Source organism: Piliocolobus tephrosceles, chromosome 10 (genome assembly GCF_002776525.5).
Source record: "Piliocolobus tephrosceles isolate RC106 chromosome 10, ASM277652v3, whole genome shotgun sequence".
Taxonomy (NCBI): domain Eukaryota; kingdom Metazoa; phylum Chordata; class Mammalia; order Primates; family Cercopithecidae; genus Piliocolobus; species Piliocolobus tephrosceles.
In genome coordinates, this window is record NC_045443.1 from 47849519 (window position 1) to 47874453 (window position 24935).

At 40.1% G+C, this 24935-nt stretch overlaps 1 protein-coding gene across 2 annotated transcripts in view; it reads left to right on the forward strand.

Moving 5' to 3' along the window:
- DIP2B (disco interacting protein 2 homolog B) overlaps nucleotides 1-24935 on the forward strand; it is a 260554-nt gene that overhangs the window by 174753 nt on the left and 60866 nt on the right. The window contains exons 5-12 of one of the 2 annotated variants that reach the window (XM_023211143.3): nucleotides 6286-6498; nucleotides 9540-9695; nucleotides 10404-10526; nucleotides 14240-14437; nucleotides 16247-16338; nucleotides 19012-19122; nucleotides 21706-21829; nucleotides 22454-22563. In XM_023211143.3, coding sequence (XP_023066911.2) covers nucleotides 6286-6498; nucleotides 9540-9695; nucleotides 10404-10526; nucleotides 14240-14437; nucleotides 16247-16338; nucleotides 19012-19122; nucleotides 21706-21829; nucleotides 22454-22563 — 1127 coding nt within the window. The remainder of the gene's footprint in view (nucleotides 1-6285; nucleotides 6499-9539; nucleotides 9696-10403; nucleotides 10527-14239; nucleotides 14438-16246; nucleotides 16339-19011; nucleotides 19123-21705; nucleotides 21830-22453; nucleotides 22564-24935) is intronic. The other variant, XM_023211144.2, reaches the window with a different exon arrangement.

Genomic DNA, 24935 nt, shown 5'->3' on the forward strand with positions numbered 1-24935 from the left:
CAGCCTAGATTTTCTGGGCTCAGGCGATCCTCCCGCCTCAGCCTCCCGAGTAGCTGGGCCTACAGGCACATGCCACCTGTAGGCCTAGATACTTGGGAGGCTGAGGCGGGAGGATCGCCTGAGCCCAGGATGTCAAGACTTCAGTGAACCGTAATCGCACCACTGTACTTCAGCCTGAGTGACAGAGCAAGACCCTGTTTTCAAAAAAAAAAAAATTCCATCATTCCTCTCCCCTATTATCCTCTTCCTCCTAGATTTCCTCATAATCTCTCCCCCACCTTTTTCCATCCCCAGGTAAACATTGATCTGTTTCCTGCCACTGTACATTAGTTTGCATATTCTTGAACTTTATACAAATAGAACCATACAGTCTTACTTACTTTGCAGGGGATGTGGATGCCTGGTTTCTTTCACTCTGTATAATTATTTTGAGAGTCATTCATGTTGTTGTGTAGATGACAAGAGTGGATCATTCCTTATTATTGCTGTAGGATATACTGTAATTTGTTTATATAATCCTTTGTTGATGGACATTTGGGTTGTTTCTCATTTGTAGCTATTACAAATGAAGTCCCTATGAACATTCATGTACAAGTCTTTGTATAGATATATGCTTTCATTTCTCTTGAGTATATACACAGGAGTGGAATGGATAAACAGTATAGTGTTTAAATTTTTTTAAATAAACATTTTTAGATAATATATTTTCTAAAAGAACAGAGCCATTTCCTGTTCTTTGTTCAAAGAACACATGGCTGAGGAAGAAGAGTGCTATAGCAGCTAAGAAGTTAGTAGGCTGGGCATGGTGGTTCATGCCTATAATCCCAGCACTTTGGAAAGCTGAGTTGGGAGAATCCCTTGAGCCCAGGAGTTCAGGAACAGCCTGGGCAACATGGTGTAATGTTCTCTCTACAAAAAAATACAAAACATTAGCTGGGCATGGTATTGCATGCCTGTAGTCCCAGCTACTCAGGAGGCTGGGGTAAGAGGATCACTTGAGTCTGGGAGGGCAAGGCTGCAGTGAGCTGGGATTGCACCACTGCATTCCAGCCTGAGGACCAGAGCAAGACCTTGTCTCAAAAAAAAAAAAAAAAAAAAGTAATTAGAAAATTTAGCACTTTTCTTCCCTTAAAATCAACAAGCTAAATGTTTTTGTTTATTGACTGATTGATTGATTGAGACAGGGTCTGGCTCTGTTGCCCAGACTGGAGTGCAGTAGCACGATCGTGGCTCAGTACAACTTCTGCTTCCTGGGCTCAGGCCATCCTCTCAAGTAGCTGAGACTACAGGCACATGCCACCACACTTAGCTAAGTTCTATATTTTTTGTAGAGACAGGGTTTTGTTGTGTTGCCCAGGCTGGTCTCAAACTTCTGAGCTCAAGGAATCATCTGCCTCAACCTCCCAAAGTGCTTGGGATTGCAGGCGTGAGCCAGTGCGCCTGGCCAACATGCTAATTGTTTATATGTTTACTAATTGGTTATAAATGGATTGTAGGCTTCTGGTGACCAGTATTCAATGGTGCCTTGTTAAAATCACAGCAGATTATAAACTGAAAGGCAAACTATGTTTTCAGAAGTGTTTTCTATTGTGTATTTGTTATATATAAGAGCTTAGGGGAGATGTTTTATTTATAAGTGATACCAGTCATGAGTTTATTTTTAATCAGAGCAGAATCAATAAGAAAATGATAAATTTCTATTAATTTAATTTTGCCCAAATTTCTGCAAATTCATAACAATTTCCTGGGTGACAAATTGCTTTTAAAATAGTAATATTTAAGGGACCTTGTTTTGATTTTTAAAAAGATACAATCCCAGAGCAGTGCTACGTTTTATGTAGGCTTCACCACATGATCATCTTTTAACTTTACCCAGCTAGTTTCTTATCTGTGGCCTTAGGGTGACTTAGTCATAGTAAGCACCTCATTTCTCAGGTGGCATGATTTGGTATTATTTTCTTCTACCAACCGTTAGTCAGTTCTGCCATCTTTCCTTTCATGCTTATAGGAAGAAATTAGCCATTTAAATTACTCTTAGGAAGAATTTTTCAGGTTGTTCCAAATCAAAAAGAAATACACACTCCTTTTAACCATTCTCCTGGGGATTAGAAGGGGCATTAATGTTTATTGGCCAGGTGCTATGGGCTGGCACTACTATGTGTGCTTTCTGTACAGTGTCTTTGTTCATGGTCTTCCAGCTATGGTTAGGAAAAAGGCAAGTTTCCTTAGCTTGTCTTACAAGGCCCTTGGTGGCCCAGTGCTACCTTACTTGTCCAGTCTCATCACCATGACTATCAGTCTTGCATCCTGTGCTCTGGCTAGTCTCTGTTTCTTTGATATCTTCCAAAAGTTTTCTGTCCCTTCTAAGCTTTCTCACGTGCAGCCCCCTCTACTTGACGCTGTACTTTCCCTACCTTTCATAATTAATTCCTACTTACCCTTTAGGCCTTGGGTTAGGTCTTACTTCCTTGGGTGGCTGCCTTGATTCCTCTAACTCATCTCAGTCCCATAAGAGTAGGGACTATGTCTTCTTGCCCAATTTTTTATTCCTACCAACTGATGTAGTGCTTAGTGTATTTGTCAAATGGACAAATAAGCAGACAGTCTTCTCAGATGGGTAATTTTATTCCCAAGTCACATAGCTAGTAAGAGGTGCATCCCAGAGTTTGAATGGAAGACACTAAAGCCATGTTTTTTCCACTATGCTAAGCTGCCCCATAGTTGTAAGTCATTAAACACTGAGGACTGGCAGACAAACAGGGTAATTGAATTGAAACAATACACCTAATTGCATAATTGATCCAATATAGAAACATAATGAAGGCCGGGCGCGGTGGCTCATGCCTGTAATCCCAGCACTTTGGGAGGCCGAGGCGGGCGGGTCACAGGGTCAGGAGATTGAGACCATCCTGGCTAACACGGTGAAACCTCGTCTCTACTAAAAATACAAAAAATTAGCCAGGTGTGGTGGTGAGCACCTGTAGCCCCAGCTACTTGGGAGGCTGAGGCAGGAGAATGATGTGAACCCAGGAGGCAGAGCTTGCAGTGAGCCAAGATCATGCCACTGCACTCCAGCCTGGGCAACAGAGTAAGACTCCCTCTCAAAAACATTAAAAAATTAAAAAAAAAAAAACATAATGAAACCAATTTTACATAAACCTAATCATGAAAATACTGGTTTTACTGTCTTTTGAAAATTGGGTTATTCTGATTTTAAACTTAAATTAAAATACATGATACAGTAAAAGCAGCCTACAAATCCAATGGAGATTGTGGAATCTTGAGATAAGTTACCTTGAAAATACTTTATTCTTAAGGTCAAATTCACCTGTCCTATGGGCCCTATCCCGACTTCCTCCCTTTTTTTTTAAAACATGTTTGCTGAGACAGGAACATTTGCCTCCCGGCGTACAGTTGAAATGTTAGAATATTTCTGAAAATTACACAAAATGCTTTTCCTTAAAGGGTTACAGATATGATTATTTCTTTTTTTCTTGAAATTTTCTTTTAATCACCCCCCTTTTACATGTCAGATCTCATTCTTCTTTTTTTTTTTTTTTTTTTTTTTTTTTTGAGGCGGAGTCTCGCTCTGTCGCCCGGACTGGAGTGCAGTGGCCGGATCTCAGCTCACTGCAAGCTCTGCCTCCCGGGTTTATGCCATTCTCCTGCCTCAGCCTCCGGAGTAGCTGGGACTACAGGCGCCCGCCACCTCGCCCGGCTAGTTTTTTTGTATTTTTTTAGTAGAGACGGGGTTTCACCGTGTTAGCCAGGATGGTCTCGATCTCCTGACCTCGTGATCCACCCGTCTCGGCCTCCCAAAGTGCTGGGATTACAGGCTTGAGCCACCGTGCCCGGCCAGATCTCATTCTTCTTTATGGACCTCATCACTTTATCTTTTTGGGATCTGGTCACTATTTATCTCTCCACCCTCATTTTTTTGCCTTACTCTTTAAAGTCTTTGGTCTATGTACAAAGAAGTACTTGAAATCCCTGACTGAGGTTGGTCCCCATCCTGTGAAACGCTTTGATAACTCCCATTTCTTAGCATCTGTTTTATCTTTTGAAATTATCTGTGGGCTTCTGTGTCTCCTGTAAGCCTTTTTAGGGCACTTACTGTGTCATAAGCACTCATACACTTCAAACCCCCAGGACTTGACATAGTTCCTGGCACATATTGTGATTAGTACTTTTTAAAAAGCAAAAACAATCCATCTCAGGCCTCAGACCTCCCTCAATGTGAAATAATAAGTTGGAGGTAGTACAGAACAAGAAGCAAGGGCATAGTCATTATATAACTCTCTGGGTTTTTTTGTTTTTGAGATGGAGTCTCACTCTGCCTCCCAGGCTGTAGGGCAGTGGTGCTATCTCTACTCACTGCACCTCTGCCTCCTGGGCTCAAGTGATTCTCGTGTGCTTCAGCCTCGCGAGTAGTGGGATTACAGGTGCACACCACCATGCCTGGCTAATTTTTGTATTTTTAGTAAAGACAGGGTTTCACCATGTTGGCCAGGCTGGTCTTGAACTCCTGACCTCAAGTGATCCATCCACCTCGGCCTCCCAAAGTACTGGGATTACAGGCCTGAGCCACTGCATCCAGCCCATTATTTTAACTTTCTCTCTTGCTCTGGGCCTGCAGAATTTGACTTCTGGATTAGATGAGTTTTTTGTGGTTCAGGTTCCTATTGTGAGGTGCCAGCAGTTTTCCAGCCCCATTAGTTATGTGTTTGGCTCTTTGAACCAAAGCAGAACATGAACCTATGGTGTCACCTGAGTTAGAGGAAAGGATTCTGCAGTACTAACCACAGAGTGTTTAATTTTTTTTTTTTTTTGAGACGGAGTCTCGCTCTGTCGCCCAGGCTGGAGTGCAGTGGCGGGATCTCGGCTCGCTGCAAGCTCCACCTCCCGGGTTCACGCCATTCTCCTGCCTCAGCCCCCAGCTGGGACTACAGGCGCCCGCTACCTCGCCCGGCTAGTTTTTTGTATTTTTTTAGTAGAGACGGGGTTTCACCGTGTTAGCCAGGAAGAATGTTTAATTTTTAAAAACTGAATGAAATTCAATCCACAAATTGTAAATCATAACACCCAGAAATCATTTAGAAAGATTTATCTCACATTAGACCAAATGCCCTCTTTAACTGTGTGCTTCATAAGCTTACAACCCTGGAATAAATTCCTGACTTCTGTTTTCCCTGGATTTTGCTTCCCTGTATTTGGTTGAGTTTTTTTTTCCACCCCCTCGCACACTTTTCTAATTTAGGCCTATTTTCCTGAAGTCCTAGCCAAACTGAATACAGACATCAGTGGATTTCTCACAATTCTTCTCCAGCTGAAAATTAAGGAAAGAAATCCTGATGCTGTGCCTTTTCCTGTCATGCTTGGAAAGCTTACCTATGCCCCCTGACTGGCTGCCTTTCCTACTAAGGCCATGAATACCTCCAGGCTAAGGATTGTTTACACCACTTAATTCCCCAGCACCTAGCTCACTGTTTGGCACATATGTTTTTTGTTTTTTGTTTTTGAGATGGAGTCTTGCTCTGTTGCCCAGGCTAGAGTGCAGTGGTGCAATCATGGCTCACTGAAACCTCTGCCTCTGAGGTTCAAACGATTCTCCTGCTTCAGCCTCCCAAGTAGCTGGGATTATAGGCACTCACCACTGTGCCTGGCTAATATTTTGTATTTTTAGTAGAGATGGGGTTTCACCTTGTTGGCCAGGCTGGTCTCGAACTCCTGACCTCAGGTGATCTGCCTGCCTCAGCCTCCCAAAGTGCTGAGATTACAGGCCTGAGCCACCATGCCCGACCTGAGACATACATTTTTAGCAAGAATTAAGTTTTTATGTCTCCCTGTCAAGATCATTTCCTTAGAGACGAATAAATACTTTGTCAAAATCAATGTAGCATCATATCACAAGTAGAGATTCAGGAAGACATATAAGTACTTCAGTATTATTTGAACGTAAGTAGATAGACTAGAAAAATTTAAGCTTACAATTTAAGCTTACTGATTAAGCTTACAACAGAAAAGCCGAGAATGAAGTTTAAATGTTTTGAAAGAGTTTAAAAGAAAACAATTAAAAATTACCTGTGGGGTTAGGCTATTTTATTTTTGTAGGCTTTGGTCCATAGACTTTTCCTTGAGATTCTTGAGAAACTTTACATATTAATCTACCTTAAGAATGAGAATGTTTTGCTGGTGTCGAAACTGAATGTGTGACCAATGGGCAAGAACTGAAAAGTCTCTGTTCTAGGTAGGATCGAGAACTTCTTTTTTTCTAATTCCACACAGACACATCTTCGGCCTCTGAGGATGAGGGCTCTCTGAGACGCCAAGCTGCGCTCTCTGCTGCCTTGCAACAGAGCTTACAGAATGCTGAGTCCTGGATCAACCGTTCAATTCAGGGATCGTCCACTTCTTCATCCGCATCTTCTACGCTGTCCCACGGAGAGGTCAAAGGAACCAGTGGGTCTCTAGCTGATGTATTTGCCAATACTCGAATAGGTAGGAGCTGGATCTACCCAAGAAGTCTAAATTACATTCCATTTGGCTCCCAGTATCCAGGAAATAGTTTATGGTTTGTGTTAGGTTTTTCAGTATGGCCTAAAAAAAAGAATTAGAGAGAACGTGACAGTTAATGAGGCAAAGAAGGAAACACCAGCAATACATTTGTCACAGGAATAATATGTATCACCTGCATTATTGGTGCGTAGTTTTGCCCACCTGAAGCCATAGCTATTTCCATAAGCAATACTCAAGCTGCAAGATATAACACCAGTCTCAGTGTGGAATTATCCCAGCTGAACAACATTCGATCTATTCAAAGGTTAAAATATGTAACATTTTAGATTTTTCCCAGGATTGTTATCTATATTCTGTTAAACCAAAAACACTAAACCTGAGCAAAATCTATGCTGAACCAATATCAGTGAGGCCTTTTGTCTTGACTGGATTTGTTGTCCTTGCTGCTGTGATATTGCTGCACTGAAGTGTGCAGGCTGAGGATATTGGTACCCTGTGAGCTGCTATCGACACACTGCAGATGCTACTGTATAGAGTGTAGCTTTTGCTTGCCCCTGCTTTATGTTTTGTGTGTGTGTGTTTTTTAAAGAGTTGTGACATCTGCAGATAAAGGTACAGCTCAGATCTCTGTTTTTGCTTAATTGGTTGTTGCAAATTACGTCAAGTAATATGTGTTAACATTATGTGTCTGTGATATCTTTCCCTTTTTTTCTTGACAATCAGTGCAGTTTGGTGTCTTAATTTTCATCTTAGTGACCTGTCTGTATCACCTAATATATCTTTATTCTGTTAACTGATTTCTAAAAAAAGAAAAACTTGGAAAAATTTCAATTCAAGACTATAATTTTTAAAGAAATATCTACCTTGAGGGTATGATTGCCCTTCTTAGAAACCCACATGCCAACAGCTGATGACTTATCCTGCACGCTTAGCTCTGCCCTGCCCTGCCATTTCCTGAGCTTCCTGAAGCAGCTACAAAGATTTGCGTATTCACCACCTCTCCAGTCGTGGAGCAACAGAGCCATGGTTGCTGAGGTTTTATTTCCACATCTGTCTAAAAAAGACCATTATTACTTGTTAAATATATTATCCTAATACCCAGTTAACTTTTACCTGAATTTTTGTTAACAAGATGTTTCATCCAACTGTATATTTTTAATTGCTTCTACTACTCTGTGAATAGTTATTGGTTCAGTTACAGAAACAATTTTATCCACATTATTGCTTTTTGGATGTTTGTCTTAACAGTAGTAATTAATGTTCCTAATAGAAAAATTTCAAAATATAAGTAAAAGAAAAGTAAAATAACTATAATCCTACCTCCCATGGATAATACTTTAGTGTTGTTATTGTAGTGTATATTCTTCTAGATTTTACTTACATATGTAAGATTTTGGTTTTGACTTTACAAAAATGAACTGTCCTAAACATAATGTTAATAAAAGCCTGCTTTCCTTAGCAGTATGTGATGAACATCTTTTACATCATTACCGTTACACTATTATTTTTATGGTTTCAATATACACTATTGTGTGACTCTCTGCCCTGGTTTATTTGGCTGTTCCTCTATTAAATAGTATCCAATTTTTTGCTATTATAAAAACTGTTGGATTGAACATGCTGGAACACACAACTTTGTGCATTTGTCTGATTATTTCCTTAGGTTGTATTCCTCCTATAAGTTTGAATTGCTGGACCACAAAAAAAAAAGTCTGTTTTAATGCTTTTTGTTACCACATTATCCTACAGAAAGATAACTGGAATATACTCATGTTAGTATACTTAAAACTTTAAAGACTATTCGACTAGTAATTATAGACTTAAGGAGCATAGAGACCTTACCCCCAAATCTATTTTAGAAATTGTTTGTATTATGCTTTTTTCCTTTTTTAAGTTTTACAAAAAACTTAGAAGAAAACATCTGGAGAAGTAAGAAGAAGGAAATTAGAGGGAGGAAAATATATGACTTACAAGAATCACAAAAAGCCACTAAAAACTATGTGATGTTTTTTGTTGTCGTTACATGCCCCTGTTGCACAGGGATCTTTTCCAGTTTACTCATTCAGTTTCTCCATGTTAAGAATCTTGAGACCTGGTGTGGTTGCACATGCCTGTAATCCCAGCACTTTGGGAGGCATTGGTGGGAGGATCGCTTGAGCCCAGGAGTTCGAGACCAGCCTGGGCAGCATGGCAAGACTCCATCTCTACTAAAAATACAAGTATTAGCTGGGTGTGGTGGTGTGAACCTGTGGTCCCCATACTTGGGAGGCTGAGGTGGGAGGCTCACTTGAGCCCAGGAGGTTGAGGCTATAGTGAGCTGTGATTGCACCACTGCATTCCTGGCTGGGCAACAGCAAGAGACCCTGTCTGAAAAATAAAAAGAATCCCTATGTGCAGTAGAGTAGAATAACACTATTTAGTCTCTACTTGGAGTAAGGGAGGAACCTTGTTTGTCAAGGAGATCCAAATTACCTATGGATTATTGTATAAAAGTTAAAAGTGGACTTTATCTAGTTTTTTTTTTTTTTTCATCTGGAAACTTGTGCAGTCTGACCCACTTTCAAGATATGAGTTTGGTCTTTGGTAGAAGGGGAAACATTCTAGATAAACCATCATCAAGAAATGTTCAAGAGACTACAATATTAGTAGCCAGTTATGATCTTATTTGGTTCCATTTTGAGGTCACTGCAAGTTTTATTATGATTATTCTGTAACACTGGATTTCTACCAGCCTTTCTGTGTAGAAAATGATGTTTTGAGAAACATTGAATGTGTGATTTGATCTTACTAAGGCTACTCAAGTCTTACAAAATAATAATTTTGTAAAGCTAGTATACCCTGACTTTACTTATTGTTCTCCCTTTGTGTCTTGCTAGTAGAATATGATTTTCAAAGGTTGTTTTACAATCACCAGTACCCCCATTTATGTACTTTTCTTCCTTGTTAAAAAACAAAACCCCAAAGATTTAAAGTTTCTTAGTTTTGCTGCTAATATAAGTCTAAATTTTGTTTTCTCCTCTCAGAGAATTTCTCTGCTCCTCCTGATGTCACTACAACTACCTCTTCCTCCTCATCATCTTCCTCAATTCGCCCAGCAAACATTGACCTGCCCCCCTCGGGGATAGTTAAAGGCATGCACAAAGGATCCAACAGGTCCAGCCTTATGGATACAGCTGACGGTAAGGAGTTGTTTTTGGTAGCTCAATTGTAGTGTAAACTAAACTAGAAAAATTCAAATTATGAACAGTAGCTCCTAACTAGCCCAGCAGTTGCAGAACTACACTGTACTTGGCCCACTAATAACTGATCCTGGGTACCTTGTTTCCATCATCTGCACAGTGGCAGTATTGCCACTTAATCGAACTTAGTGGATACTTCCAGAAGATACTTTGAACAAAAACCTGAATGTGGAAAAAGAAAAGAATAACAGAGGGCTGGGCGCAATGGCTCACGCCTGTAATCCCAGCACTTTGGGAGGCCGAGGCAGGTGGATCGTGAGGTCAGGAGATCGAGACCATCCTGGCTAACTTGGTGAAATCGCATCTCTACTAAAAATACAAAAAATTAGGCGGAGCTTGCAGTGAGCGAAGATCGTGCCACTGCACTCCAGCCTGGGGAGACAGAGTGAGACTTCATGTCAAAAAAAAAAAAAAAAAGAATAACAGAAAAGGAAGATTAGGTGAAATCCTTAAGCCATGTATTAATAATAGTACCATATTTGTTCTCTGTTGTCATAAAACTTATTGTGTGCATATTTGGTCTCCTCAAAAGAGAAGGAAACTGGACAAAGGCCAAACGGCCTTAGAAATAAAAGCTCCTGAGGAAACTGAGGAACTAAAATATCCTTACAGTCAGCGAATTTTAACTTACCTTTTTTTCCCTTACAGGTGTTCCTGTCAGTAGCAGAGTATCTACAAAAATCCAGCAGCTTCTGAACACTCTGAAACGACCCAAAAGGCCTCCCTTAAAGGAATTTTTTGTGGATGACTCTGAAGAAATTGTGGAAGGTAGTAGTAAAAATACCAAAAACATGTATTCATTAAATAAATTTATCTTAAGCAGTTACTATGTGTCAAGTACTGTAGGATTAAAGAATGAACAAGACACAGTTCTTGGTTCAAAGAGTTCATCATTCTCTGCTCTTTTTTCCCTAATGATCATCTGCATTTTAGATCTTAGATGAAAATTAAGGAGGGAGGGAGGAAGAGGGAAGAAAGGCAAAGAGATAACCATGAAGCATAGAACTGTCTTTGGAAATAAACTCTTTGAAATTAGGAACTATCCCAAATACATGATTTTATGAGTTATTTATATTTGGCATTTTCTTGGATGTGGATATCAAATTCAACCTCAAAAGTTTGTCTACTCTTTTTTTCATATAATGTAGTTCTTTTATGAATCAACCAATCGCTACATATATTTCTGCTTTCTACAAGACAGTGTGTTTGATGGTGAAAAGTTTCAAAGATTTATAAAAATACAGTTATTTCCTTCATGTTTACAGTTTAGACAGGTGCTAAAATATATCCATGTGAATAGCTAAGTATTAAGTATCTATCAGCCAATATAAGCACTTCTGAGAAGGGAAGAAATCAGTTCCATCTGGGTTAGGAAAGGCTTCACAGAGGAAGTGTAACAGTGATTTATTCATTCAGTAATTTTTAAATTATGGGTGAAATCATATATCTAGGATTTAATAGGGAAGGGGAATGGGTGTGAGTATGGATAAAATGAGAATGGCCATTTGATAAGTATAGAATGATGATAGTAGATCTAGACAAATAGATCTACCTAAGAAAAGCTTTTGTTGAAAGAGCTAAGCCTTGGTAGCTTTGTAGTCTGTTTTTATGTCCTGAGACTAATAATAATAGGTTTTGATCACATCAGCTTGTTAATAGAATTAGGTACATTGGTAGACTAGATCTGGTCTTAGCCCAATTTATGCCACAGAAAGCAACCTGACATATGAGGTTAAGATGAGTATCTGTTTCTTTAGGAATCACTAAACTCATTGAATGGTGGATGTCTTTCATGATGTACTGATGTTCAAGATGCCCATGCCAGCAATAGCCTCTCCAGTGTTTCTAGCATTGGGTATTGACCAGGCACATGAAGGTCAGGGTTTAACAGGAATCTTTTTTTTTTTTTTTTGAGACGGAGTCTCGCTCTGTCGCCCAGGCTGGAGTGCAGTGGCGGGATCTCAGCTCACTGCAAGCTCCGCCTCCCAGGTTCACACCATTCTCCTGCCTCAGCCTCCCGAGTAGCTGGGACTACAGGCGCCCGCCACCTCGCCCGGCTAGTTTTTTGTATTTTTGTAGAGACGGGGTTTCACCGTGTTAGCCAGGATGGTCTCGATTTCCTGACCTCGTGATCCGCCTGTCTCGGCCTCCCAAAGTGCTGGGATTACAGGCTTGAGCCACCGCGCCCGGCCAACTTAGATCATGAATTTAGCAGGAATCTTACCTGAAAAAATTGCATTGGCAGAATAGAACTAACAACTTTCCATTAATTACCAATATAAATAGGCAGTAGTTGCTTGTTTGAGTAATTGTTACATTTGGAAAAGAAAAATACCTGTATGTCTTTGGAAATCTGAAAGAGCATGCCCCAGAATCTGCATTGAAGCCTAATGGACAATGGTGATAATGTCAGCTTTCATGGCCAGAAACAATGCCTACTCTATACATAGTCTGTCCAAACAAATAAAATACTTATTTAGAAACACCCGTGTTAATTTTTTTTTTAGTTAATCTGGTGGTTTAGGGTCTGGGAATATACAAAGCAGGACAGTTGAAACATTTATTATTTACCCTAAGGCAGCAAATTGGGGAGTGAAACTATTTCATGAATTTTATGTTAGTAGAAAAATGAATCAAGGCATCTTAAGTACAATCCCCAGATTTGTCATTGAGCTATATAAAATATCATTTATTTCATATTTCATTTGCCCATCTAAGATTTGTTGCTCATTCTGTCCCTTCTCCCTTTCGTGCCTCTTTTCTCATCTCTTGTTCACCTGGCTAATTCCTGCTCATCCTTTAAGACTCAGCTCAGACATTTCCTCCTCCAGGTGGAGACGTGCCCCACTTCTGCCCTCCTTGTCCATGCATGTGTCACGCACTGCTCATGTTTTCCTAGCCTTAGCGCTGAATCTGTGTGTGTTTGTGTCCCCTGGTGCACTCTAGATACTCCTCAAGAGCTCAGATTCCATATTCCTTACACTAGGCACTTACTAGGCATAATGTTTGTTCAAAGAATTATGTGTGCAGCATTTATTTTCTCAATGTTTATCATATCCTGTGAACATAATTGACACTCAGTAAATACTTGACTTTTTGTTGCACGTGTAAATTAACTTTCCTGCTACAAAAATGCAGGCTTTGACTGGGCACAGTGACTCACGCCTGTAATCCCAGCACTCTGGGAGGCTGAGGCAAGTGGATCACCTAAGGTCAGGAGTTCAAGACCAGCCTGGCCAACATGGTGAAACCCCGTCTGCTAAAAATACAAAAATTAGCCAGGCGTGGTGGCGGGCACCTATAATCCCAGCTACTTGGGAGGCTGAGGCAGGAGAATTGCTTGAACCCGGGAGGCAGAGGTTGCAGTGAGCCGAGATTGCTCCACTGCACTCCAGCGTGGGCGACAGAGCAAGACTCCGTCTCAGGGAGAAAACAAAATGTAGGATTCTTTTTTTTGATTTTTATTGTTTGAATAATGCTCGTTCATTTTAGAAAAATTAAGAGGATTTTTGTTTTATCTGTAAAAGGATATGAAATATTCACCCCCAATCTCTGGAATAAGCATGTTAATAATTAGCTCCCCCCTAAACACACACCCAAATTCAATTCAGCTGACATTATTGAACAGCCTTGAAGTATTAGACACTATAGGCAGTAAGGGGAGTAAGAGCCACCCCTTTCCTCAAGAAGCCATCAGCCTTTGTGGGGGAAAACTTGTACAGTAAAAGGAGTCCTTGAGGATCCTCAGTGCTTTCCTAAGGGCAACGTGGGAGCACTAAGGAAGCAATAGTCTCCTCAGGGAGTAGTTGGGAATTGTTCCCAGAGAATGTGCTGTTTCAGTCCTGAAAAGGATGAGGAAGAGTTCACCAGGAGGCAAAGGGATTGGCCATATGAGATGAGTGCAGAGGTGTGGAGACATGGGATATTGTGGTTTATGCCCATTATCTATTGGAGTGAAGTAATGACTCTGAGGTATAACTGTTACTATCCCCATTTTACAGATGAGGAAAGCCAAGCTCAGGTAAATCAATTTGCCTAGGATAATGCTAGTAAAAAGTCAATGTAAACTTGGACTTTCTGACTCACAGTGTAATGCTTTCTCATTAAACATAATCTGGTATAGTAGAACCTGGCTCTCTCACACTGGACACAAACTGTAAATATTTAAAAACAAATTTACCAAAAATTGTGAAATTGCTACAAAAATGTGTATTTTGTGCTATTCTATATATGCAGTGATTTCCTTTGTCAGGGTCAGGATTTGTTCATTGCATAGAATATATTGAATATGATTTCACATTTAAGTGGAAAATTGAATTAAGGCCCAGTTTGTGGACCACAATATCTAACCCATGTCCTTTCTCAAAGTGAGTTTAAACCAGATAAATATGAAATGAAAAGGAAGATGCAGTTGAGATTAGAGACCTAAGTTGTGTTCATTGGTATTTGTGCTCATTTCACCCACTGGTCTTTTCCTGGTGCAGTACCTCAGCCAGACCCCAACCAGCCCAAGCCGGAGGGACGGCAGATGACCCCTGTGAAAGGAGAGCCTTTAGGAGTCATCTGTAACTGGCCTCCTGCTCTTGAATCTGCCCTGCAGCGCTGGGGTACCACTCAAGCAAAATGCTCCTGTCTGACTGCACTGGACATGACAGGGAAACCAGTTTACACTCTTACATATGGTGAGTCTGCAAGATTCCAGATCCTTCTCTCCGAGAGTTCTTCAGAATATCATGGGTAGTGTTTTTATCTAGATACTTAGCAGTTGCTGGCCATTATGTTTCAGTAGATTTTTTTCAATAATTTAAAAGGATCCTAAGTTATAAGTAAAGCTATTGCCAAATATTTTCATTTGCTAAAGCGGTATTTGCAAGCCAGCTAATATTTAAAAGGCAGCAAAAAGAAGAGAGACTTTGCACATCCGTAGATGTTTTAACATTACAAGAGAATTTTAGAAAAACATTTGGTCAGTATTAATGATGTATGGTGAAAATCAGATGGTTTTATCTAACAATTGAAACTGATTACTTGTTGAATCTTTATTCCATCCTGCTTCTTGATTATAATAGGCACAAAATTCTGTAATGAACAAAGAATGAGTACTTTTCCATTTAATTTTGCATACCAGCTAAAATTTTTCTTTTTAAAATAACTTTAAGGAAAAATGGGGTCAACCCTGGGCTATGAGATTTTGTACTAGTTTATTCAAACAGATTCCTTTTCTCCTTTGCAAGTGGAGCAGTTTCCATAGACCTAGATAGAAAATAATCTTTGAGGAAAACAAGGTTTTATTTAAAGAATTACACAGGTTGACATAGTTTAAACTTTGGATGCCCCTCTGAATAAATTGTATATAAAATAACATAGCTATTTAAAATAACATAATTTCCCTTTTGCTTATCTCATAATCTAAAATAAGAATTTCTAAGGGTGGTGGAGGGGAGGGAATAGGAAAAGAAAAGCATTTTTTGTTTGTTTTTGCCAAAATTGTTTTAACATTCACCTCAGAAGCTATATATACATTTCATTCATATAACCCTTAAAGAAAGCATTTAGCTGGCCAAATCTTTGCATGTTTATTTAACATCTATGAATACATCCACATGTTCATACAGATAATTCCATTTTAGTGTTTGTTTTCACTAAATTACAGCAGTATGGAATGTTCAATTTGAGTCATGCTTTTGCTTTGCAGTTTCCTCAAGTGTCTGATACCACCTATGTGAGTGGTTTTTCAGAAAAAGCTTAGAACATTTCTGAAGATGTTCGTAAATTTTTTAAAAAGCTGGCCAGGCACGGTGGCTCATGCCTGTAATCCCAACACTTTGGGAGGCTGAGACAGGTGGATCACCTGAGGCCAGGAATTTGAGACCAGCCCAGACAACATGGCAAAACCCCATCTCTATTAAAAATACAAAAATTAGCCAAATGTGGTGACACACACCTGTAGTCCCAGCTACTTGGGAAGCTGAAGCGAGAATTACTCTAACCTGGGAGACAGAGATTGCAGTGAGCCGAGATCACACCACTGCACTCCAGCCTGGGCAACAGAGCGAGACTTTGTATTTTTTTTTTTTTTTTGGTTAAAAAAAAAAAAAAAAAGCTTAGAACAGAAGTATCCTTCTGATTTTCAGTCTTGTAATTAAAAATATTGTTTTCCTCCCTTTCAGTGTGATCAGTTTACGTCAAATTATTTCTAAGGATATGCAGATTATTTCAGAAAAGAATTTGAAATATTATGTAAACCAGGATGAGCATCTGGTGATGTTTTATTTCTGTTTCAAGGCACGACTGGCTTTTGTAAACTAGAATGAATATAAAGCTTTTGTGGGGAGGCCTACTGTGTGTTGGGAGGTGAATGATACTCATCTAACCCATCATTTGGTAGTGACCATTGTCTCATTGACTATGCTGATGATCTGAATATTGTTTCATTGAGGTAGATCTGTTTTTTTTTTTCCTGTAAGATTTTTTTTTTTTCTTTTTTTCAGGAAAGTTGTGGAGCAGAAGTTTGAAGTTGGCCTACACACTTCTTAATAAACTGGGGACCAAAAATGAACCTGTGTTAAAACCTGGAGACAGGGTAATTGGCATTTTGGTTTTAGGGAGGTGGTGTTTATTGTTTTCTAATATATTCTAATATTCTAATATTCTGGAGTTTTAATATACAACAGGAAAATTTATATAACTCTTATTTTTGGAAAAATAAAAGTGGTTTGGTTCAAACCCAGGTTAGCCCAATGCCAGATGATAATTCTCATATTCCTGGGTTGAAGGAAATTCACATGTCCTTTCCTGTAGCTGCCAGTCATTAATCTCTTTAGGTGCTAGTAAAAAGAAAGAGAAACCTTAGTCTTTCCAGAAATAAATATTTGAATCTTTAGATAACAAGAAAACAGCAACAAAATTTGCTCTTTGATTTTTTTTATTTTTATTTTTCCTCCTCTTTACAAAATGCCTCAAACATGGACTGGGTGCAGTGGTTCACACCTGTAATCCCAGCACTTTGGGACATGAGGTGGGACGATCACTTGAAGCCAGGAGTTTTAGACTAGCCTGGCAACATAGTGAGACCCCATCTCTACAAACAAATTGTTTAAAAAATTAGCTGGGCGTGGTGGCATGCACCTGTAGTCCCAGCTGCTCGGGAGGTTAAGGTGAGAGGATTGCTTGAGCCCAGGAGTTCAAGGCAGCAGTGAGCCATGATCTTGCCACTGCATTTGTGTGGGCAACAGAGTGAGACCCTAACAACAACAGCAAAGCCTCATACATCTTTTAAAACATTTTTCTGTGGTTTTATGTAAAAAGAGAGGAAGATTCATGTTACTTTTAAGAAAAAACTAATTGGGCCAGGCACGGTGGCTCACGCCTGTAATCCTAGCACTTTGGGAGGCCAAGGCGGGTGGATCACCGGGTCAGGAGATCGAGACCATCCTGGCTAACACGGTGAAAGCCCGTCTCTACTAAAAATACAAAAAATTAGCCGGGCGTGGTGGCGGGCACCTGTAGTCCCAGCTACTCAGGAGGCTGAGGCAGGAGAATGGCATGAACCTGGGAGGCAGAGCTTGCAGTGAGCCGAGATTGCGCCACTGCACTCCAGCCTGGGCGGCAGAGTGAGTCTCTGTCTCGAAAAGAAAAAAAAAGAAAGAAAAGAAAAAACTAATTGACATAGTTTTATTTCTCCTTTAATTTGAGGGGACATTAAACTGTTTTTTTAATTTTTGAAGATATTTTTCTTATTAATGACTTTCCAAATATCACTTTTTGCCATTACTTTTCATTTGGAATTCATAGAATGAAACACCAACTACACAATAGACTTATTTTGATTGGCTTATGATTATGGAATCTCCTAAACTAAGCCTGTTGAAAATACTTTTGCATTGTGACAAAGGGCACATGAAGCATGACTTTTACTTATAAATGTGACACACGAGTGTTTCCTTGTCCTCCTGAACCCTAAGTGGATGATTTTGTGTCTCCCTAGCAACATGGACACTGTGCAGGAAGGAAATGGGTTGTTTAAATGTCTTGTGGAATTAATTTTCCAGAACCCTAGGAAAATTCAAAAGTTCAAAAGCGAACTTCTCTTAGGAGTGAGTTAAGAGTATTTGAAAGCAAAAGAAGGGGAAACAAGTCTCATTGATGTAATTAAGTTTCAAATGTTAATCTGTGAGTATCCAAGCCAAGTAACAAACTCCTCAGTGGTAGTGACTTTTGTGTTTTTGCATTCCTGGAGTGAATTAGGAAAAGTCACTTATCTCTGTGATGTGTTACAGGTGAGATCACAGGTTTGAACTTATTATAGAGGTTTCACGGTTTATGTTCTATTAATGGATTAACTGTATATCCATACGGTTTCCGCCAGTATTGCTTACACCTATTACCAAATGCCCTCCTACTAGAAACATCTGCATTGTTGGGTAAGGGAACAAGGATTAATACAATGAATTAGAGAGTAAGAAAACTGGTCGGGCACGGTGGCTCACACCTGTAATCCCAGCACTTTGGGAGGCCGAGGCGGGCAGATCACGAAGTCAGGAGATCAATCGAGACCATCCTGGCTAACATGGTGAAACCCTATCTCTACTAAAAATATTTAAAAATAGCCAGATATGGTGGCGGGCACCTGTAGTCTCAGCTACTCGGGAGACTGAGGCAGGAGAATGATGTGAAACCGGGAGGCGGAGCTTGCAGTGAGCCAGGATCGCGCCACTGCACTCCAGCCTGGGCGATAGAGTGAGACTCTGTCTAAGAAAGAACAAAAGAGTAAGAAAACTTCTGTTGGCCCTAACATGGTGATCAAGTCAATCCACAGTTGTAGGCTCTCTCCAGAGATGTAAGGTTTATTCTTTAATATGCTGTTCTATCTGGAGAGATCCATTACATTTATTTTATTGCCTTAGCCCTACACTAAAGTAAATTGCCTTGGGTTTCCTAAGTAATTAACTTAATGCTTAAGATTGTTTGTTTTTTGCTAAATCACCAAAAGGATTAAGTGAAAAATTGTGATGAGGATGAGGATGAATGCATTATAGTATAATACACAAAATGTGTAGTATAATCATGGGCATGTCGGAGATCTTTTTAGATGTGTGTCTCTATCTCAGTAACTTAATTTCCTTTTGAGCAGATGGCTGTTAAATAGTTTGATTTATTGTGTTCATGGTAAATATTATATACTTAAGACAGTGACATTGAAAGCATTAGTATGGTTTTATTCCTCTGTTAAACTGAATGTCATTATGATTTTTAGGTAGCCCTGGTTTACCCCAACAATGATCCAGTCATGTTTATGGTGGCTTTTTATGGATGCCTCCTGGCAGAAGTGATTCCAGTGCCTATAGAGGTACCTCTTACCAGAAAGGTAACATTGCTAAATTTAAGAGGAATGTAGCCTGATGTGACATGGCAGGCATTGAGTTCTTGGATAGATGCAGTCACAACATTAAAAACTGTTTGACCATTTTTGGAAGTACTCAGCTTCACTTTCTAAAAACATGAAATTTGTAGAAAAAGTATTTATTAAATATTTACAAGTTTTATGCAAATAACATATTTTCAATTAAGATAGAATTTGTATAGTATTGTATATCATTTAATATACCACTGGGGCGAGGCCGGGCACAGTGGCTCGTGCCTGCAATCCCAGCATTTTGGGAGGCTGTGGCGGGTGAATCACGGAGTCAGGAGATCGAGACCATCCTGCTAACACAGTGAAACCCCGTCTCTACTAAAAAATACAAAAAAATTAGTTGGGTGTGGTGGCAGGAGCCTGTGGTCCCAGCTACTCGGGAGGCTGAGGCAGGAGAATGGCGTGAACCCAGGAGGTGGAGCTTGCAGTGAGCTGAGATCACGCCATTGCACTCCAGCCTGGGTGACAAGAGCAAGACTCTGTCTAAATAACAAACAAACAAACAAATTAAATAAATAAATAAATATCACTGGGGCAACTAGACATGGTGACTCACACCTGTAATCCTAGCACTTTGGGAGGTTGAGGTGGGCAGGTTGCTTGAGCCCAGGAGGTTGAGACCAGCCTGGGCAACATAGGGAGACCCCATCTCTACAAATAATAAAAAACTAGCCAGGCATGGCGGTGTGCACCTGTAGACCCAGCTATTTGAGAAGCTGAGGTGGAAGGATTGATTGAATCCAGGAGACTGAGGCTGCAGTGACCTGTGATCATGCCACTGCACCCTAGCCCAGGCAACAGGACAAGCAAGACTGTGTTTCAGATATAAAATAAAATATCATGGGGGCATACTTGACTTTCAACACTGATCATTTATAAAGAATCCCACTCTTGCTTCAGAGGCTATAGATAATCCACATTTATAGTAGTTGAGACCTTTTTGTAAAGAGATTTCCTCTAACTGTATCATATGACCTAGGATTTCCATTAGGTGGAAAGTGATGGCGTGATGACAGGTTACTTCTCTGGATTGTAAGATTTTACTTTAACAATACATCAGCCCAACTAAAATGAAGCATATGTAACAGATTTCCATGTTTGAGTGATTTCTCCATGAGCCACTTGATGCTAATTTTGTCATGCAGTTTATTTCTGAGGGCTGATGTCAAAGATGAATATGGTGGAGGATGTGGATTTATAAATAGATATTGGCCAGGTGCGGTGGCTCACACCTGTAATCCCAACACTTTGGGAGGCCGAAGTGGGTGGATCACCTGAGGTCAGGAGTTTGAGACCAGCCTGGCCAACATTGTGGAACCCCATCTCTACTAAAAATACAGAAATTAGCCAGCTGTGATGGCACAAGCCTATAATTCCAGCTACTCAGGAGGCTGAGGCCGGAGAATTACTTGAACCTGGGAGGCGGAGTTTGCAGTGAGTCGAGATAGTGCCACTGTACACCAGCCTGACAAAGCAAGATCTTGTCTCAAAAAAATTAAAAAAAAAAAAATCAGCCAGGCCACGGTAGCTTGTGCCTGTAATCCTAGCACTTTGGGTGGCCGAGGCGGGTGGATCACTTGAGGAGTTCAAAACCAGCCTGGCCAACATGACGAAACCCCATCTCTACTAAAAATACAAGGATTAGCCGGACATGGTGGTGCACTCCTGTAGTCCCAGCTACTTGGGAGGTTGAAACAGGATAATAGCCTGAACCCAGGAGGTGGAGGTTGTAGTGAGCTGAGATCATGCCACTGCACTCCAGCTTCTTGGGTGATAGAGAGGGGCTCCATCTCAAAAAAAAAAAAGAAAGAAAGAAAAGAAAAAGCATTTCTGAAAGGAATAAAAAACAAATTGATAACATCCCCAGAACTCTAGTTGTTGGGATGTAGTATCCTTAATTTGATCAGGAAATCATATGGTTGTTCTTAAATTATTAAGTTGGCAGAATTTGTGTGGTTTCATAATGATACTTGTAAGACGATATTTTAATGGAAATGCTTTAGACTATATCTTTTGTTGTTTTTGCTGCTGTTGTGTAAGACTTAAATCTATCCCTTTTAAAACAGAAAAATAAAAGGAGTATACGGATTTGGTATATCCATCCATTAAATTTCATTGTCAGCTTGGACATTTAGTATCCATTTACATTATTTATTTTGTTCATACCTGACTTGCTTTTCTCTTGAATTTTGGGGTGAGGCTAGGGGAAGATAGCCATGTTAGCATTTATTTAATTTGCTGGAAACTAAAAGAGGATCGTTGCTGATTCTTTAATAAAATGGTTACATTTGTCTGATAAGATGTATCATTAGTAATGTCTGGTTAATACTTGATTTGTGCTCAGGAAATGTTTGTTTTGTAGAAATTATTTGGAAGAACACATTGTCATTGGATTTTGACAATTGCCAGATATTGGTGGGGCTCCATGAATGTTATCACACACACAAAGTGCCAGAGCATTACTAAGTGTCAGATGTGGGCATGAGTGTACTCACATTTGCTCCCCTACCTATGTTCATTATCATTTCTCCACAGGATGCTGGAGGTCAGCAGATTGGCTTCTTGCTAGGAAGCTGTGGTATTGCCTTAGCTCTTACCAGTGAAGTTTGTCTAAAAGGACTGCCAAAAACCCAGAATGGAGAAATTGTACAGTTTAAAGGTTAGTAATATTGTACCTGAATTATCAGTTAAAAGTTAAAACTGAGTGCTTTAATTAGCTTTTTAATTTAGTAATAGCTAGGTACTTTACATATAGGTTCTATTTAGTTCTCATATTCTTATGAAGTAGTAGATAATAGTACCACTATTATCCCCATTTTACAAGTAGGAAACTGAGAAACAGAGAGGTTAAATAACTTGCCCAAAGTCACAGCTAATGAATGGCCGAGCAGCAATTTGAACCCAAATCTGTCTGATTCCACAGCCCACACCCTTAACCTTTATGCCGATGGTTGGAAAAAGCTACCACTCTGTACATTAAAGCTAAATACTACATGTAGAGACAGAGGATAGATCACTAACCTCAGTGGACTTCCACTGCCAAATGGACCTCCCAGTTGTTGAGGTAATGTCAAGGCCTGGAATTAACATGTGGAACGATTGTACTTTTGAAAGGAGGTATAATTGTCTGGTGATTTCCCACTAAAAACTAATAAAAACTAAGTATCTTATTGATTATAAAATGATCTTAATTTGGTCTCTTGATATTTAAAATGACCAGTTCAGTGTGAATTCCTTACCTGATGGCTTAGGTAATTCAGTTTTCACTTTGGGTTTGATTTAGGTTGGCCCCGGCTCAAATGGGTTGTGACAGATTCCAAGTACCTTTCAAAGCCCCCGAAAGACTGGCAGCCACACATCTCACCTGCTGGGACAGAACCGGCGTACATTGAGGTAAGTCCTAAGATGTAAAATACGCTTTCAGGCTTTTCCTTTGGCTTCGCTTGCTGCCTTTCAAAATATAAAACTAAATTTTTGCAATGTTAATGTTAGAAGATCCTCCTGCTTTGTGACATTTCCATCTTTTGGCTTGTAAAGTGCCTTGTAGTAGATCTTCTATCTTAATTATTTTGATCATAAATATACATTCAAGAAAATGACAGCAAAAAAAAATGATTCTTCATGTAAGAAAGTTACAGAAGACTTTAGGGAAGTACAAACGTTTAGGAAATGATGTACTGGCAGAGAAATTTCTCTGCTGCTTATTTAGAGAGGTTGGGGATAAGAGAATGGAGAAATGAGAAGGGAAAATAGCTCTGCTTAAAAAAACAGATTAGTAGATGAAAGATAAAGAGCAAGAAGAAACAAATGGCTGGAAGGTTTGATATTGAGGTTGGTGTAGGAATGCATTTGGCAACATGATCCCATTGAAGGATTAAGCAAATCCAAGTGCACACCAGGCACCAGGCTGAATGCTTGAAGTGCATTTTCTCATTTAGTCCTCACAAGTACCCTGTGAGGTTTGGATTATTATTAAACTTGCTTTATAGATGAGGAGATTAAGACTTAAAAGAACTTCAGTAACTGACCAAAGGCCACATGACTCAAAAATGGCAGAGGTAGACTCAGAGTCAGGTCTAACTCTAAAAGCTGTAGCCTTCACCACTCTGCATCCTGCCTGAGACATATGCTCACTAATTGTTAAGTTAATGAACAGGCAAATCAATAAAATTTTTTTTCAAGATTTGGGGGAAAATCATCTAACGTTGAACACTGTGATGATAACAAGTAGAGAGAACTTAAATAATTTTGGCTATAGAAAAGAGAGGCTGGGAGAATGAGTTCATGTCCTTTGCAGAGACATAGATGAAGCTGGAAGCCATCATTCTCAGCAAACTAACACAGGAACAGAAAACCAAACACCGCATGTTCTCACTCATAAGTGGGAGTTGAACAATAGGAACACATGGACACAGGGAGGGGAACATCACACACTGGGGCTTGTCAAGGGGTTGGGGGCAAAGGGAGGGAGATTATTAGGACAAATACCTAATGCATGCGGGTCTTAAAACCTAGACAACGCGTTGATAGGTGCAGCAAACCACCGTGGCACACATACCTATGTAACTTACCTGCACGTTCTGCACATGTATCCCAGAACTTAAAGTAAAATTAAAAAAAAATAAAAAAGTAGAAAAGAGAGGCTGGGACGAGACACAGTGGTTCACGCCTGTAATCCTGGCACTTTTGGAGGCCGAGGTGGGTGCTCCTGAGGTCGGGAGTTCGAGACCATACTGGCCAACATAGTGAAACTCCGTCTCTACTAAAAATAAAAAAAATTAGCTGGGCATGATGGCGCAAGTCTGTAATCCCAGCTGCTTGGGAGACTGAGGCGGGAGAATCACTTGAACCCAGGATGCGGAGGTTGCAGTGAGCTGAGATCACACCACTGAACTAGAGAGACTGGATGCAATGGTTCACATCTGTCTGTAATCCCAGCACTTTGGAAGGACAAATAGGAGGACTGCAAAGAAAAGGAAGAGAGTGACCAGTAGCTCTGAGAGGTGATGGGGTATTATTGGATGCAAGGATGATTGTTTTTAAAGATGGAAGAGATCTGAGTATCTTTAAAAGACAGACAGATAGACCAGGTAAGATGGGTCATGCCTTTAATCCAAGTACTTTGTGAGGCTGAGGCAGGTGGATTGCTTGAGCTCAGGAGTTCAAGACTAACCTGAGTAACATAGTAAGACCCTGTCTCTACAAAAAATAAAAAATTAGCTGGGCCTGGTGGTGTGCACCTGTAGTCCCAGCTACTCAGGAGTCTTAAGATGGGAGGATCACTTGAGCCCAGGAGGTTGAGGCGACAGTGAACTGTGTTCATGCCACTGCACCCTATCCTGGATGACACAGCATGATTCTGTCTCACATAAAAAATGACAAGCAATTAGAAATACCAAATTTAGTGATCAACTCTCAATCTATGTCATGTCTCAGTGATGACGTGGTTCATCATTCGGTCCTCCTCAAAACTCCAGTCACTGGCTTCTTGGACTCCTCTCTCAGTTCCTCTGCCTCGTTAGCCATTCCTTCAGTCATCTTTATTGGTTCTTCCTAAAGGTGGAGGGTCCTTCATTGTATGGCTCTTGCTTAGCTCTGGCCTTATTAGAACTACTACCCTCTGTCTTTCTAGGTGCCTGTTATTTTGAATTAACTTGCAGTTCTTACTTGGGATCCTCCTATTGCCCACAGTACTCTGCTAGTGAGTTTAAAGCATCTCTGGGTAATAGGGAGTTATTAAAGGATTGTCAACAGGAGAGTGACAA